Consider the following 16944-nt stretch of genomic DNA (forward strand, 5'->3'; position numbering starts at 1 on the left):
TGAGGGAGCTGATGGTTGGCAATTGAAGAAACTACTGCATTGAACGGCAGGTTTGCTTTCCATGTAGAACCAGTTTGCAATCTTCCAAATTTTAATCACAGAAACAGTATTTTCAGTCAATTAAAGCTGAAGCTGAAGAGTAGAGGAAAAAACCCTACCTTAAAAACCTCATTAAAAAAGTCTTTATAAATTTTCACTGGCAAACAGAAACAACCCATATGAACGGTAACACAAGAGAACTTAACTCTTCAGCGAAACTGGAAATAAATTCTATTGTAAACCAGAGGTGACTCATTAGGTGTGAACGTTACAGGACAGAAAGCGAAGGCTTACCTCCAGCAGGTCTGACACAATAGGTAGTATTTCAGGGTTACAAATATCGATGGAGTCATCCCGGTAAGTCTTCTTTTTGTAACGGATGTTACCCAGGTGTAGTATTGCCGACAAGAGAGAGAAAATTCTAAAGAAAATAGAGAGAATTCATTTTCACTCGGTTGTTTTTTCTTAAAGCTAACGAAAAAGCAAACCACATCCCCAAACATCCAAGTGCCGTCTTTGTATTTGACTCATTCCTCTAATTTTCAATTTGAAGTAGTTTATGTCTCAAATCTCCAAATATTTCCTCAAAAATGATTCTCAAATGAAGCATCCAATTTGCCTCATGTAAAAAATATTTTCACTTAGTCAAGTACCAAAGTTGCATTGGTCTGGCTTTCTTGAAAATTATTTAACACTTCAAACCCATGGTTATAAAATGGCACCCCATATTATAAGAAAAAAAGAAATCCTCAAGTAATCTAGATATCCAGATTAAATATCTATCATGCAATTGTCTAAATTAAGGGTGAGACTGGACTCAGCCATGCAGGTGATCCTTCTTCAGTCCCCTGGCACATGTATTTATCACCTTCTCAAATCTAGTCCCAGGTAGGAAGCCTATACAAAAAAGCATAAATGCTTTTATAATATATAAGCATACTGAGACAGAGAAAAGACGTTACTCTTCAAGTAAATTTATCCATCTACTTTTTCTTTTTCTTTTTTTTAATTTGGCCATTTTTAAGTTATATCCTCACTCCTCAAAAAAAAAAAAAAAAAAAAGCTCTTTGAGACTATCAAGTCATGGCTGACTTCAGCTATAAACTCTGCTTGTCCCTATTTCTACACTCTCTGGGGAGCTAAAAATGAATGAAATCAAATTTGATTCCTAGCCATGCCACCAGCTTGTCTAGACAACACACTTTCACCTCTCCAAGCCAGTCCTTCCTTATCTCTAAATTAGGGATACTGATTCCTCATCATGAATTACAGGGATGCAATTATAAAAATTTCTCTTCTGTAACTGTTTCCACAAAGGTGAAACCCCATGTTTTGCTATAAATGATCACTTATAAAAGTATAGTAATACTTAAAATGTCCTTCCTTTTTATACTCAGCTGAAGGTCGTTACTTATTCATGTTACAGTTGTACAATGCCAAGCAGAAAAAATTTGCTTGTATAGCAAAGAATCCAGTATAGTTTTTTGACAAGCAAAATTCAGTAGGAGAAATACAAGAATGTCTGCACCAAGAGAAGTTATTGCACAGTAAATCCAAAGCATAAATTTACTGCGACATCCAACTGTGCTCAGTCCCGACACTTACTGATTGGTTTACTCCGTCGATTAAACTCCCTTACTGCACCCTAAACAGGCTTTAGAAAAACTTTGTCGCTGAAACCTGATTCTTGAAAGATAATGAAGCATGCTGACATATAACATATTTACACTAGAAGTATGTATACTTGGGTTTATCCATGTGTGTGGAACGGATAAAGAAAAAGCAGTCTTAATTTCATAATTCATTTGTTACAAGTTAGGGATAAAGGATGAGGTTATGAAAAAGATTCTCGGCTGGGTGAAAATTTCTTGTTGGAGCAGAAGGCAGGACAATGTCTCACAGTTAAGGTCGTCTAACTGCTGGCTTAGATACATATTAAAAAGCAAGCAAAAAGGTGCTTAAAAGAACAGGAGGTAATCCACCCAGTTGCAAAAAAAAAAAAAAAGTTACTTGTTAGCATCTTAAACATCATTTACCCAAGGTGATGAATAGGGTTTCAAGTGCCATTAGCATTAGTACAAAGTAGTAATTCTCTGTTCCCACACAAACCTTGAGGATTTCAGACAGAAAGGAACCACATTCATTAAATTATTGTTTGAACATTTTGACTTGAAAAAGCACAAGATTTCTCATTGTGTTCCAGCTACTGATGTGCTTTTCAGCAATACTTATGATAAAAAAATTACCTCAACGTGAGTAGGATTTTGACAATACATATTTTTCTATGCCTGTTACTAATCTTAGTAACATATTTGTCAAATTCATTCAAACCTACTCAAGACTTTCAAGCCGAGAATCAACACAAGAGGAACTGTTTTGTGGTTTTGGTTGAAGACGACCCTCATATGAAGCATGTAATTCCTTGCAGTGGAAGGCGGTATTGCAACCCAGCTAAGAAGTCCAGTTTTTCAAGCAGCACTTCTGGTGAATTACTGAATGAAGGCAAGTTGGAAATGAGTCTACAGAACGGGCAATTGCATATAAAGGATTAAGTATGATGACTGATAATCAGGATTTCTGATTAAACCAGGATCTGGATTCATGACATGCAGAGTATGGCATGCCTATTCACGAACGGTTGAAAAATACTTCCAAGTGCCAACTTCCTGCCAATGCTCTATTTGCATAAAGAGAATCGTTAACTACAGTAATGATGGGTGTATTTTGTTTATATCTTTAAATTTTATTTACTCCTTTATTGTATGAATGGTCAAGTGTCATTATTCATAGAATGGTTTGGGCTGGAAGGGACCTTTAAAGATCATCTAGGTCCAACCCCCCTGCCATGGGCAGGGTCATATTCCACTAGACCAGGCTGCTCAAAGCCCCGTCCAACCTGACCGTGAACACTTCCAGGGATGGGGCATCCACAACTTCTCTGGGCAACCTTCTTCTAGCGTCTCATCAATTATTGCTTCTCACCAGCCTCATACGTTATACAGAGCACAACAGTTATGTTAGCTCAAGTCAGGTGAATTATCTCACTGATTATGGAGGTTATATTAACTAACATAATCTTCAAGCCATTAATATGGAAAATAAACTCACTGTCTGCGAGTTTTGGGAAGAAACCCCACCATCTCCATAGCTAGTTGTAACCGCTCAAAGTCATGCTTCAAGTCTTCCCCTTCCACAGAAAAGCAGTCCTGTTGGGTTCAAACAGAAAGATTAAGCACTGAAAGAAATTAAGATCAGAACACATCCAGATGGCCAAGTCAACACTTCATAAATATCATTTAGTGATCTCCATGCCTTTTATCAGCAACTAGAACATTTCCAATCTGGCACTGGGAAATGAGATATGCAGGAGGCCCCACTGACTTTATGGGGAATAATTGTGGCTAATTAACCCCGACATCCAGCCCAGGGCCAGGGGGATTCACAGCACCATAGCAGATACAGCAAGAAACACATATGCAATACAATAAAAGACCAGGATTAGCTCCAGTGGCAAGGCAGAATTTTTCTTCTTAAATATTAGAAAGAATACACACAACTGAAAGTTTGATTTTTTTTAATACCCTTTTTTAAAGTTTGATTTTTTTTAAATCAAGCTGTTTAGGAGAATCTGCTTCTACAAGGACTTTATGGAAAAGCTAACCAGAGCGCACATTTCGATACAACAATTATTTATTGTATACACAAACATTTTTCTCTGTACTGTGTTTTTACCCAGTGTGGTGAGATGGTCTTTCAAAGGACACTACATCTCCACCACAAACGCCTTGGTTTGAATAGCCTGGACCTCAGAGAGGACTACATTGGTATACCTTTTCCAAAACAACATTTTTGGCTAATTTTTCCTGGAGATACATCTTTATTTCCTAGGCTTAACCTCTAACACAAGAGTTGAGTTGCACCATTCTAAGAGTGTGGCAAGAGTTCATCAATGTGGGACAAAGAACATACAAAAAGCATGTGAATTAACAAGATGAAATATGTTACACATTTACAGGCAGTTTATTCCACATTAAGCCCTGGTCCATTAGGAGTTCTGACAACTAAAGAGGAAGAATTCAGTTTTAAAATAGAATTCACATAATTTCATGTAAAATATCAGTGAACTAAATCCTGCATATGAAAGGGAAAGCTTTAAATATATTTCTCACTAACTTTATTCTAACTACCAAGAAGTTTTCTAAAAGTGCAAGCATTGTGAGAATTTGAAATCCGCTACATTTATATATTTCTTCGAGACTAATATGTCTGAACAGTTTAGTTTTTCAGATAACCCCCAACCTGACGGCAGTCATTGATACTTTCAGGGAAATCCAGTGACATTCTGGACCCAACCAATATTGTCCTGCACCAATATTTACGGAACATAAATGCTCCTTAAACGAGTGTATGAACTTTTAATGACAAGTTCCTTCTGCTTTGGCTCACCGTGGGCCCCCCCATGGATTATCGATGATTCTCTCTCGCTTCATAGCCCATATTTAATACTTTTTCCCATTGCTGCCTATAAAAATTCCCAATCTACGAATCAAAATTAGTTTAGTGTGCCTCACACAATACAGTGTTATCTTAAACCTCAGAATATTTTACTAACACTTAAATAGAGGCTTTCTAAAAGTTAATCCAGGTATGTTAATTAAAAATTACAGCTGCAGTGGCAGTGACAATTAACTAAGCAGCTGCATCCACATAGTTTCTTTTGGTCATTTGTCTGTAAAATGTATTTACCACATGAGCAAGTGTGCACAAACTTTAGCACAAATAATTCTGAAAGTCTGCACTAAACAGGGTTACGTGAATACTACAGTGAACATCGTTATACAGGTACCAAGTAGTCACAGGATGATGACTGTTACTTGAAGAGACACTCGTACTCACTTATAGTACATAGAATAAATCATAAATACAGAATATATAGAATGAAGTTATTTTATAGTATCAGCTTTGTGTCTTACAGCACCTATCCACACTTAGAGCCTCACAACTGTATCAGTGATATGTTCTTCATCCCACTCTGTAGCATCATCACAGCGATAGCTACTGATTATAGGGGGAAAATTCTTATTTAAGATATTTATTTCAACATAGGCGACTACTCACACACAACTGCCCTATCCCCTTGACTAAAAGGTAGAGAAGTTCAACAGCACAAGAAAATAAAAAATTTCTAATCGATAGTCCTCAGGGACAACAACTTAATACTGCACAGACAAAGTGAATTTAGAGATGTTGAACATTAAGACCATTTAAAACCATGTGCAGCATCAATGAATGTAGTGTTTTAAATTTAATGAAAAAATAACGCCTGCGTGTTCTTAGGAAATACTAATTGGAAAGTGAAGCTTTTACCGTTTATTAATAGATGATTGAAAATTACCCTTTTCAATAGATGTATAAGGTGTTTGTCTGTATATATTATCCAAAGGAATGCAACAAAGACATCTAGACTATATATCAGTAAGATCAGCAGGCATCAGCAATGCAATTATTTAAACCATAAAATATCAGGGTAAGAAGTTGTCCCTCCTAAACTCAAACCTTGGCCAACTGACTTCTTCAGCCACTACACACATACGCTGAGGAGAACCTGCAGAAGTTTTCACACCCACTACGGTGGGACCTGGAGTCTGCAGGACAATAATATACCCACAGATTCTGCAAATAAGTCTTTTTAAAAACTTTTTTAAAAGATACCAAGTGTCGCTTTTAGTGACGCTCCACATTCCAGGAGACAATTTCATTTTGTGGCATCATTCATCCAAAATTAAGTCACCAGGCAACAGCAAAATACCATAGACAACTCAGAAGTAGCACAATCTATGCCAAAGGCAGCTTAATTAACAATTTACATAACAATTGCCAAACTCATTAATCCACACGGAAAGGCCTTTTGTAAATTATCTACTTAAAAGCAGATGCTCTCTGTAGCGTTTCAGCTCTGTACTTTATCCTAATGGATGATAATTATTAAAAAAAAAAAAAAAAGTAGTTTCCTTGATACTAGGGCATTACAAAGTCCATGCCTACAGACCAAACTCATCATTAATATTCTGCTGGGGCAGTTAGTTTCTCAGCAAAGCAAGTTCCCTGCTTACTATTGTCACATCGAAGCAATCCATGGATTTCCACTGGAAGTTTAAAGAGGATATAGTAAATAGGGTTTCTTTATAGGCTTTATAGTCTGCAGTGGGTTGAGTCCAAGGTTATGGGGAGAGGTCCGGGGTATGTTTAAGAGTGAATCGTCAACTGAAGCAAAGATGTGAGTTACCACAAATATCACAGAAAATGATCCCAAGCAAAATAAAATACCAGATAAACAGCCAAATTGTAATGGCACGCAGTTTTGCTGTGCAAAATAAGGACATATAACAGGGTAACCCCCGAGCTGGCAGGGCATTATTAGCCCCTCCAGGAGAAGGTAATAAATGTGGGGTTTGTTTTAATTTTAATTCCTCCAGTCAATTGTCCTAACCCATTCCTTAAGCAATTAAGGTCTTTGCAACTTAGTAAAGTGTATTAAGGTATATAGAAAAGCATCTGCTCTTCACCCCCTGCTCTTGTAGGACCTCTAAGGATGCTGATGTATTAAGGACACCAATACAATATTCAACATTTTTAAAACTTGGGGGGTTAGACTCCCTTTCCCTGCTCCCTTCCTAAGGATTTTGCAGCGTAATCTTGCTGTTAAGACTCTTACTTAGCCCAAGTGAAACCCAGCTGCTTCACAGATTACCTCTTACTCTTCCAGATGCATCAGCTAGAGTTCAGCAACCATTAAGCACACGGCAAAATTAGCAGGAACAACATGCAGCTGATCTGAAACATGCTTCCCCGTGCAAGACAAAACCAACAGAGACCATCACGGGACACACAGACACCCAAAGCACGTTGCCAGCTGAAGATACCACCTCTGACTCGGTTGCACAGGAGGAGCCAGGGAAGGGGAAGAAGCTCCACTGTTCCCTTTTTTGGGTTGATCCATTTGGAAAGGATGATCATGTCAGCAGAACTATTTTAGGAGAGGGAATTGTTTTGGCATTCTGAATAATATCAGGATTTGATTTTCTCGCAGATGGCTGGGGGGGATGTTTTGGGGCTTGTCTTTTTTTCCCCTGGAAGCTGGAGAGCAGACACACTGCTACAGCCATCATGAACTGATGCATCTCTTAGGGCTTCAAGAGACCAATTTGCTGTTTTATCGGAAAGGAATTTCAATTTTCACATTGCTGCCATATCGCAATTTCCATAAATAATCATGTATTATATCAAGAAGGAACAAAAAACCCCTTAATTTGCTAAAACTAGATGACCATATCCAACTGTTGAAGAAGCTTTCCAGATGGAGTGAACCAAAAAAGGGCAAGGGAAAACACATCTGTATTGTCATGAGCTAATACACAAGCAACACCATGGCAGGGCAGAGGAAGGGAGAGGGTCATTAATAGGTTAAATTTAATTTGACTCCATTTTCTGCTGAGGTCTTGGTGCACCTAACAAATCCAAGTGAGCAGCAGCCCTGCACCAGCAACACAGAAGACGCGGGTACTTGTACTGACCGGCTCAGAGTCATAGCAATAATCATCCCAGCTCTGTCTGAGGGGTTTCTTTGTCATCTGAAAGCAAGGCAGACCGGGTTAAGTAGTGTTCAGACCAAAACCAACCCCCACTACCTGCTCTTTAACCAGGGCAGCAACGTCAACTTTCCAAGTAAAATAATTGTTGATATTCTGCATAGACATTCCTTACTTACTTTTTTTTTTTTTAAGGTAAGATTTATAATGCTTTTGCATTAATGGTGCTCTGATTCCTGCTTACAGGGTTTTCAAGACAGTGACGACCTCTCACGCAATAAGCTTAATGGATTTTCAGATCTCTTCTTTTTCTCCACAGTTGGAGAAACCTTTGGTTTACCTGGAGCTGAAGAGCTATTGATGGAAAAACGCACTGAAGAGCAGATTTTTTGTTTCCACTCTCAACCTCTGCTCTACACACAGAAGTGCTGCAAAAGTGCGATTCTCCGACCAGTTGGAAAGCAACACTTGAAAGCTTTTTAGGAATTTGTATCTTTTTCCAATCAGACAGAGATGGAGTTGAGAGAAGTCAAAGCACATGTCAGTGACCAGACCCAAGAGGGAGAGACACGTGGCACCAGAGTTCCTGATGAACTTAAAATAAGGATCTAATCCTGCAAACCACTGATTTCAAAATGTATAAATGTGAATAACCAGCACAGAAAATACTCAGCAAGTTGCAGGGTATGCAATGGTAGGTATACCTGCCATTGGTATGAGGTATGGAGAAGTCATTCAAACTCAGGGGATAGTTTAAGTAAATTTGCTTTTAAAAAAAAATAAAAATCTTTTTTTTCAAACCTGCTCCCTGCACTTACAGATCAACAAAATAACCGCACACTTTGATGAAACACCTGAATAGATAATTTCTCATCTGCAATGCAAAATACACGTTTGCTTTGCATAACACAACGTGAGCTGAGGAACCTGGGAGAATGAAAATAACGCTTGACTCAAGGGCTGAGTCAGTCCTTGACTTAAGGGGCTTGGTTCAATACCTTATAGCTTTTCAATTTTAATATTTAATTTTTTAGTTAAACACTTAGGCTCATTTCTGAGCTTGTTCTTTTTCCTTTTAAAAAGGCAGGGTTTTCTCTAGGACACATTTAAGAAGCTAGTGTAAATGCTCAAGGGTCATTTTATAATTTTCCCCTTTTATGTTTCCAAAGTTTCTTTTCCCACTCCTCCACTACCTCTCTTTCCTTTTTTCTCCTTATTTTCCTTTTTCCCCTTTGCCTATAGGGCACAGGAAAGCTGTTACTGTGCTCTCAGAAAGCCTTAGTATGAAAGGATGCCCTGAACACATCTAAAGCAGACGTTTTCCTATAGTTGTCAGTCTTAAATGGTCTCTCTAACACTAACCCTAATTATTAAAAATTAAAAAATTATTATAATAAAACCCCTAAAAATTCAGACTGTCAGTATTGTCCATACACGGTGTTTAGGCAAGTCCAGAGTCTGCTCCCCTGATACACTGGATGTACTTCAGCATCCTTCTCCAGCCTACTTGCCCACAGCATCCTAATTTCGATTAAAATAAACGTTTCAACATAAATTATTGCATTCCTACTAGTTCTACACACTACATGCCATTGGATTTATAATTTTACTTTAAATATTAACACCCTTAAGCTGCTATTAAAAAAAAAAAAAAAAAAAGGACTGAAATTAAAAGCAATGTTTTCGACTAACATAAAACTACCGCATTGCCCAACAAAACCTGTGAATCTGACAAAACATTCGATCCAAATGATCTTGGCACTTTCCCACTGCAAAACGGCAGTGCAGATGGTCGTGAAGATCGCACCACGTTCTCCAACTAATGCTTGAGGCACAAAGATAGTGAGCAAAAAGCCTTCAGCTCTTAATATGTTACTCACTTCTGCAAATTTCCTGATCCTGCTAAGAGTGGGTGGTAGTCGTTAATATTACAATAGATTTTGGCTTTGATAGCTTTAAAAAGATCTTTAAAAAGCCCCGGGTAATTGAGATGTATTCCAGAGTTAAATTATACTTCTAGAAAGACTAAAGGCTATTTGGGTTGCACTGTGCGTACAAGTTTCTCTCCAGCTTATGGGTTAAATTATTGCTAATTATGTTTCATCTCCAAGAGAATTGCAAATAGTTAAAATCAATGTACAACCTAACTACCCTTCCGCATATTCCTACTCCTTTTTTCTTTTTTTTTTTTTTTGAGCAAAAAGCAGTAAAGTCCCTATTCACAAGCATCAGTGGACAACTGCATCTTAAATACCTGACGTAAACCAGATTTTCCAAAGTATGAGTTTATCTGGCCATTGGTAATACCTCACTCATTTTTAGTTCACACATTTTCAATGGTTGCTGTGGTTTTATTTATATTAAACTTATTATATTGTTAAATTCAAAGGATCATGCTACCAGCCAGCCATGAAGCTACAGAATTAGGACTACCTCATGCAAGACGTTATATCCTGAAGAGCTACTGTATCACACATTTTCCCCTCTTCTCCTACTCAGCAGACAAATGTTAAGGAGTAAATGACATTCACACAGATAAAAGGTAAATTATTACTGTTTCTCCCTTCAACAATTAAAACCACAATATATTTAACATATCCCAGGTAGGGGACAAAAATGGAAAACACTGATTTTTTTTTCTTTTTTCATACTAGCAGGTGTTCAGATTGCCAATGCAGAATTTTTCCAATGATGGAAGGCTGCCTATAGAACATTAAGACAACCCATTTTTACTACTCCACACATTTTCTTTATTAGCATTAAATATCAGCAACAGCAAAGGCAAGACCGTGTATTGTATTCCTGTATAGTATTCCCACCTGGTTGAGGTAATGATATTCCTCAGGCTGCTTCAGATGAAATGCTGATCTCTCTTCCTCACTTGCTCCTGCCAGGAGGTAATAAAATACATGGTAGTTCCTGGTGACAATTAAAAAAAAAAAAAAAAAAAAAAGAAAGATGTTAAACTTCAAAATATACAGCAGCATTAAGCAGAGAAGCGTATGTAAACCTCATAACCTGATTTTCCAGCTTCCAAACTCAGACCTGAACACTGTTTAGAACTGGCCCATACCCACTTTGCAGTGATGTAAAAGATTAAATTAAGTAATGGAGAATGAGATCCCTCTTTTCCATCCAAGAACATCCACTGCCCTAGAATATACTTTAAGAATTCCTAGCCAACATTGTCACATTTTCCTTCAGAAACATGTACAATGCCTACATATTTATTAGAATCAAAACAACATATTTCCTTGCAATGCAGAAATTATTATTATTTTTAATACCTTATGACCACTAAAAAGGTAATGATTTTGCAGTTGCAGTTCTGTAAGACAGAATGGAAAAATCTTCAATTTTTACAGCTACTCAAATATTCAAAATACTTGAATATTACTAATACTAAAAACACTCCAAGTGACACTTCTCTGTTTTGCTTCAAGACAACTCTAACACAGATTAACGCTAAGACCGTAGGAGTATTTCTAAAATTAAAACTTTGCTTTTATGTTGGATGTTTTCCAAGAGGAACTGAGGTTAATCATCTTGCAACACTCAAGAGTACATTTGTCAAGGCTGTATATGCTACTTAACTTCGGGATCAGCCCATGAGCATTTGAGAAAACTTCTCACACATCTGTCTCAAAAGGGAAACACAGACAGAAGTGCCAAGAGTTGAAAGACAACTAGAAGCAACAAATTTATTTAAAATCAGAGTAATAATTACTGAGAGGAGTATGTAACAATATGTTGCAATTAGGAAAGAACAATTTGCTTAAATTTGTTGTCGATACAATTTTAGCTTTTTCTAGAGGCCCTTCTGATGGCTTCAGTGTGTTAAGAATGGTAAAACAAAACTAAAATACCATCTCCCCCCCAACTAGATATTAAATAGCTTACAAGCTGTACAAGAAAATAAATGGTACATAATAAGCCATATGACATGAATCATAAAGACAATGGAAAATATAAGTCAAGGACTGTCAATAAAATAATGGAGTTTATTTTCCCTGGGTTACAGTACATTCCTCCCTAAACAGCAAAATATAAAATGCATCATTTATCTTTGAAGCACAGGGTTTAGCAGTGTGAAAACCCTGACCCCCTGTGCCAGCTCAAACAGGGTTTTAAGCTATCTGTGCCACGCTATCGGCATATATAGAAGTCAAAACCAATCCCGTAAGCAAAACATAGGCACCTACCGTTCATTGTGCTCCTGATAGACTAGTCTTGATTTCTCCAGGAGGTACTTTTCAACATAAGCTCTGGAAGGAAAAAAGAAAAGTGTTATTCATTGACCCAATATTTGAATTAAATGAACATAGCTTACCAGGACTTTTCAGTCTTAGTACGCACAAAAAAAAGCTTCAGCCTTGTTTCACTTAGTTATATAAATTTCTTCCTAGGCAGAACAAGTCCAATATTATGTTTGGCTTTTGAGGGTTTTTTTGGCTTGATACAAAGCCAACACTAACTTGGATATGAAAAACACGATCTCAAATGCATTAGCCTATGGGCAGGGAGCGCAGGGGGAAATTTTGACAGCAATGAAGAATCTCGGATACCTATTTAATCCAAAGCCAGCAAAATAAAATTGCTTGCAGACCAAGATTTGTGCACACAAGAAATGTATCTGGGTGCAAAAGTTTGCAAGATCAGATTTAGCTGCAGAATCGGTCCCCAAATCACCATTCCCTCCTCCGGAAGAGCCACTTCTCAACAAAAACTCAGGCTATTAACTTGTAGCTATGGTCTAAAAAATAAGCAATTGCAAAAGCTCCTTATTGGAGTTTACATTTTATCCTAAGAGCATCCATAATAAACATGCTCAATTTACATATTAAATACTCTTTTCAAGCTTGTAAAGCTAAAACAAGCTTCAACAGGTTTTTTATTCCAAACAATACTAACCAGTAATGATAGGGATTTAGAAACCAGAGTTATAATTGGCAGTTTTGATGATGTAGCTGTGCTTTTCCAGCTACAGACGCCCAGTGACGTGGCACCCACATTAGCAGCCACATATGAATCGGGAAACCCAACAAACCTTGGTCACGGTAGGACAAAAAGGTGCCTCTACACTCGCTTCTCCACCATAGCCTCCAGGTGGGGAAGACAGACCTATTTATTACTTGCATCTCCGAAATTCTCCCCTCCTTTCACTAAAAACTAAACTAAAATAAATAATTTGGATGTGCTGCAGAGGTTTTGTGACAACTCTTATGGCAGCTCTTTGGAGAGGCTACTGGGAATGGCATATCCAACCGCGCATGGGATGATCTTGCTGGATAGGAGGAGTAAATAAATACAGACAGTAAAGCAGTATTATTCCTCTGTATGATGTGTGCCAAAAAGGTTTATTCTTGTTTATTCCCTGTGAGGAAGCTGAGAATAGTCTATGGATATTCCTCGCCGACAGTTTTTTTTTTTATCCCCTTTCTAACCTGAAACCAATTTTTCCTTTCCAAGCCACGCCATAAATTTACTGCAGGCTCAGTGAACAGATGAGAGAAACACATATCAGTGTCCCAGATCCCACTCCCACCCCTGGGTAGTAGCTCAGCTCACTGCTGTATGACAACCTGGATCACGTCCGCCGCCCTTGACATTTCATCCCTTCCCCTGTGATTTCTGCTCTTTTTACAGCCCCCCCCCCCCCAGATCACTCTCATGCAATAATTTAGGTTGGAAAGGTCTTCTAGAGGTCATCTGGTCCAAACCACTATTTAAATCAGGGCAAATTTTTTTTTTTTGGTAGATGCAACTAAAATACTGTTTTGGTAAAATACTCCTTGCTTAGTGTAAAGGTCATAATGAATGCATGTCCCAAAAAGAACATATGTCCCCTCTTGTAATAGGATCGTGAAAAGGAAAACCAATTTAAGTATAAAAAAGTAGATGTCTCCAAGTGTTTTCTTTTTATTTACTGTGGTCAATTATATCAAATTTACCTTTAAGAGTAAAGAAAAGGAGTTCTAAGAGTATGATTTCATGTCAAATACTCATTTAAGCATGCTACAGAGCCTGTACTTAGCATCCTAGGTAACATATCTGAAATCTGAGACTGAATTTCATATACAAATACCAACATGCAAAACACCCAAGCACAACATGTTTGAAAGCGCCAACTCATGGTATTTGAGATACAGCCTCATGCCATCGCACAGATTTACCATTATACCAGTGCATTGTTGCTTTTAATTAAAATGTCTCCTATCTGGCTCTTCTGCAATTTTATGGAGCGTGTCAGATGTTGAGGCTTTTGATCATCTTAGGAGGACTGAACAGGTTGCAAAGACCTTCCTCCAGAACTCGCTTATCATCGAACAGGACATAATAAATTCATAAAGCCTTATGGGAACGCACTTAACTATAGCCATTGCTCATGCTCCATCAATTTTAAAGACATCTTCAAAGACTTCATTTCATGAGGCGGGGTTGGTGGCTACTAAATCTCTTGGCTATTACATCTCTTAAGTCTTAAGTTTAAATTCACTTCAAGTTTTGGGTCATTATATTCATAGGGTTTGTAAGCAAATATCCAACTGCTATTTTCAGCCTCCAAACAGAGCAAAATTCTGATTCAGGGCTGCAAATTACAGTTACATTAACAAAGCAAATAATACGCAGAATACAGGATGATAATTGACTTGGGTTGTGTTTAAAATCTATGCTAAGTTTAAAAAAAAATAAAAATACTTGTGATCTTCTTTGTAAGACTATGGAATAAAATTGTGGTCTTGTATGCCAGGAACAGCTCACAGGTTTTTTTTAAATGCCTTTTTATTTTCAAATAATAAGCACTGCAAGCTTATAGCAAAGCACAGACACATCACACTGTGCAACCAAGGACCAAGAAAGAGCATTTTTTTAAAAGAAGAGAGAAAATTCCTCTTATTATATGAACTAGAGTATACAAATACAAATGTTACTTGCACCTATCTGCCAAGTATAAATAGAGGCCACTTGCACAGAGCTGACATAGCATGCCAAGATAATACAGTGTTAAGGCATTTGTTAGATTCATGTTACCCTGTATTTCAGTAGGTATTAAAAAAAAATGAGGCTTATCCTTTTAAGAGAACTGTTCGCCAGAATTAAGGAAGAAAAAAAAAAAGAAAAAGAACATCAGATTTGATGTAGGATGAAAAAACAGCGGGATGGTACACAGAGTACCCAAGCTCACTTGAAAAATTAATTGAAGCTATTTGTGTGATACTGTTCTGCTGGAAAACAAGAAAGAAAAAAATTTAAAAGCAATTCTCTAAAATAACAACAATGTCCCAGCAAGAGATCTCTTAGCTAGCTGCAGAAATTATACAACCCCTGGAATGCCACTTCTACTCTTCGTTTTTCCAACTGAGTTAATTAACCTGGACAAAAACCAGAGTTAACGAAGCCCTGCTCATTTAGATCTAGCTTGAGTCACTTTGTGATGACCTGATGCCATGTAAATTGTCTAAAGCCAAAGAGAAAGCCAGGCTTAGGTAAGCCCACCCAGAAGGTTTCATCCATAGGCTTCCAACCATGCAGCACTTCTGCTGCAGCCCTCCCCAGAAGAAGGAAGGTTTGAGTCACAGCTGGATGTCCCATGAGCTCTGGATAGCAGAAAAGATGCTGAAATCAACTGTGGAGAACCACAATGGAGACAAGCATCTCCTTGCAATGGCCCAGGGGAAAGAAGAGGCCCTAACTGCTCAAGGGCTGGGTTAAAGAGAGACTTCAAGGTAGAGACAGAAGCATATGGGCAATTAGACAGTGATCAAGAAGAGTCTGGCTCCATCGCCTCTGTAACACCCATCCGGCAGCTGGAGATTAAGTCCCCCCTTGGCTTTCTCTTCCTGAGACTGAGCAAAGCCAGCTCGCTCAGCCCCAACTTCCTACCATATGCTCCAGTCCCCTAACCCATCCTAGCTAAAATGTTCTGCTTTCCTGCCTTAACTGCTATCTTAAGAGGAAAAGTTCCATTTCAGCTTAATTACAAAGCTGCTGACATCATGATCAAGGAGAGCTCGACTGGCTTGAAGCCAGCTCAGGTGTATTCACACTTCAGTGTGCAGCTCAGATATGCCTACATTTTCATACCAATGGATTTAAATACGCTACCCCCCGCTCCGTTTTGGGAAACGTACTGGCCAAAAAATTAACCTTCTTTTCCATGTACCCCCTACAACGGCCTGTTTAGGCTCCTTGTGCAGGTAAGAGTACGTACAGCATCTTCAACCTGATTCCCACTTACCCTCGCACAGTGCCCGTCTCCTGATAATTCACTTGAATAAATTTGCCAAAGCGACTCGAGTTGTTGTTATGTGCTGTTTTTGCATTTCCAAAAGCCTGTGAAAAGAGAGACATGCCATCATTACGTTCGAAAAGCCACCACTTCACCTTATTTATATGCACGTCACTAACAACTTAACTTTGGGGATTTTGCTATCATTGTACAATTAATAAAAAGCATATGGTGAAAGTTAGTTGAATGGTCTACAAAATAATACGATGAGCTTCTGGGGACCATATTCATTTTCAATTTGGTATTCATGAAGGGCAGATAAACATTGTTTAAAAATAAAGTGTTAGCTGTATAAGAGAGATTTAATATTTGAAGCTATTATAGTCTATATTAAGGCTGTGCTTTATTCATTTAAATAAATATAAAAGTACACTGCTCCAACAAGACTCTAAATTTTAATGAGCTAGAGGAAGCTGCTTTTTAATTATATATGGAATTAGGGGAAAAAAATGCTTTGAAGGCTACTCAGACAATATCATATATAGCACCAGCATAACGCAGAGTATTTTCAGCATTTCAGACACTGTAGTTTTGATTTGCTGCTGCTGTTTTTCCAAAATCAAAATGCTTTTAAGTCTTTATTATGCAAAGCTTTTATTAAAACCCTGCCTTACCAAGGCACCTAATACAGACAGTCGTTTATTGCCATTTAAAAGAAATCTCTGAACAGAAGAGCTATTGGAAACCTGTAAGAACTGCAGCTCAGCTTCACTGAAAACTGGTATTTTCAATAGTGCCTAAATCACTTTAATAATAATCTGGCCCACAGTGACAGAATCTGTCAAGCTGCCAGGTCCAATTAATGTTTCATTTATTAAACCAGTTTTGATAATCATTCACATTTTCTTCTAAGCCAAACTTATTTGAAGTAATTATACTTCAAATTATACTATTCAAAATAGTAATTTTGAAGAAATTATGAAGATAATTTCTAAGCGTCGCATGTGTGTGGACATTGAATTACAATTACAAATACATTTTGTGCTGAGGCTTAATATCAGAGCTCAGCTCGGAGCTCCCAATAGA

General features: G+C 37.8%; 1 protein-coding gene across 1 annotated transcript in view; it reads right to left on the bottom strand.

Moving 5' to 3' along the window:
• Window positions 1-16944, bottom strand: part of MYO9A (myosin IXA) — a 190659-nt gene that overhangs the window by 108617 nt on the left and 65098 nt on the right. The window contains 6 exon segments of the mRNA XM_030013971.2: window positions 334-460; window positions 3148-3245; window positions 7614-7670; window positions 10448-10547; window positions 11831-11893; window positions 15868-15962. Of these exon segments, the coding sequence (XP_029869831.1) occupies window positions 334-460; window positions 3148-3245; window positions 7614-7670; window positions 10448-10547; window positions 11831-11893; window positions 15868-15962 (540 nt within the window).

Source organism: Aquila chrysaetos, chromosome 5 (assembly GCF_900496995.4).
Source record: "Aquila chrysaetos chrysaetos chromosome 5, bAquChr1.4, whole genome shotgun sequence".
Classification (NCBI taxonomy): domain Eukaryota; kingdom Metazoa; phylum Chordata; class Aves; order Accipitriformes; family Accipitridae; genus Aquila; species Aquila chrysaetos.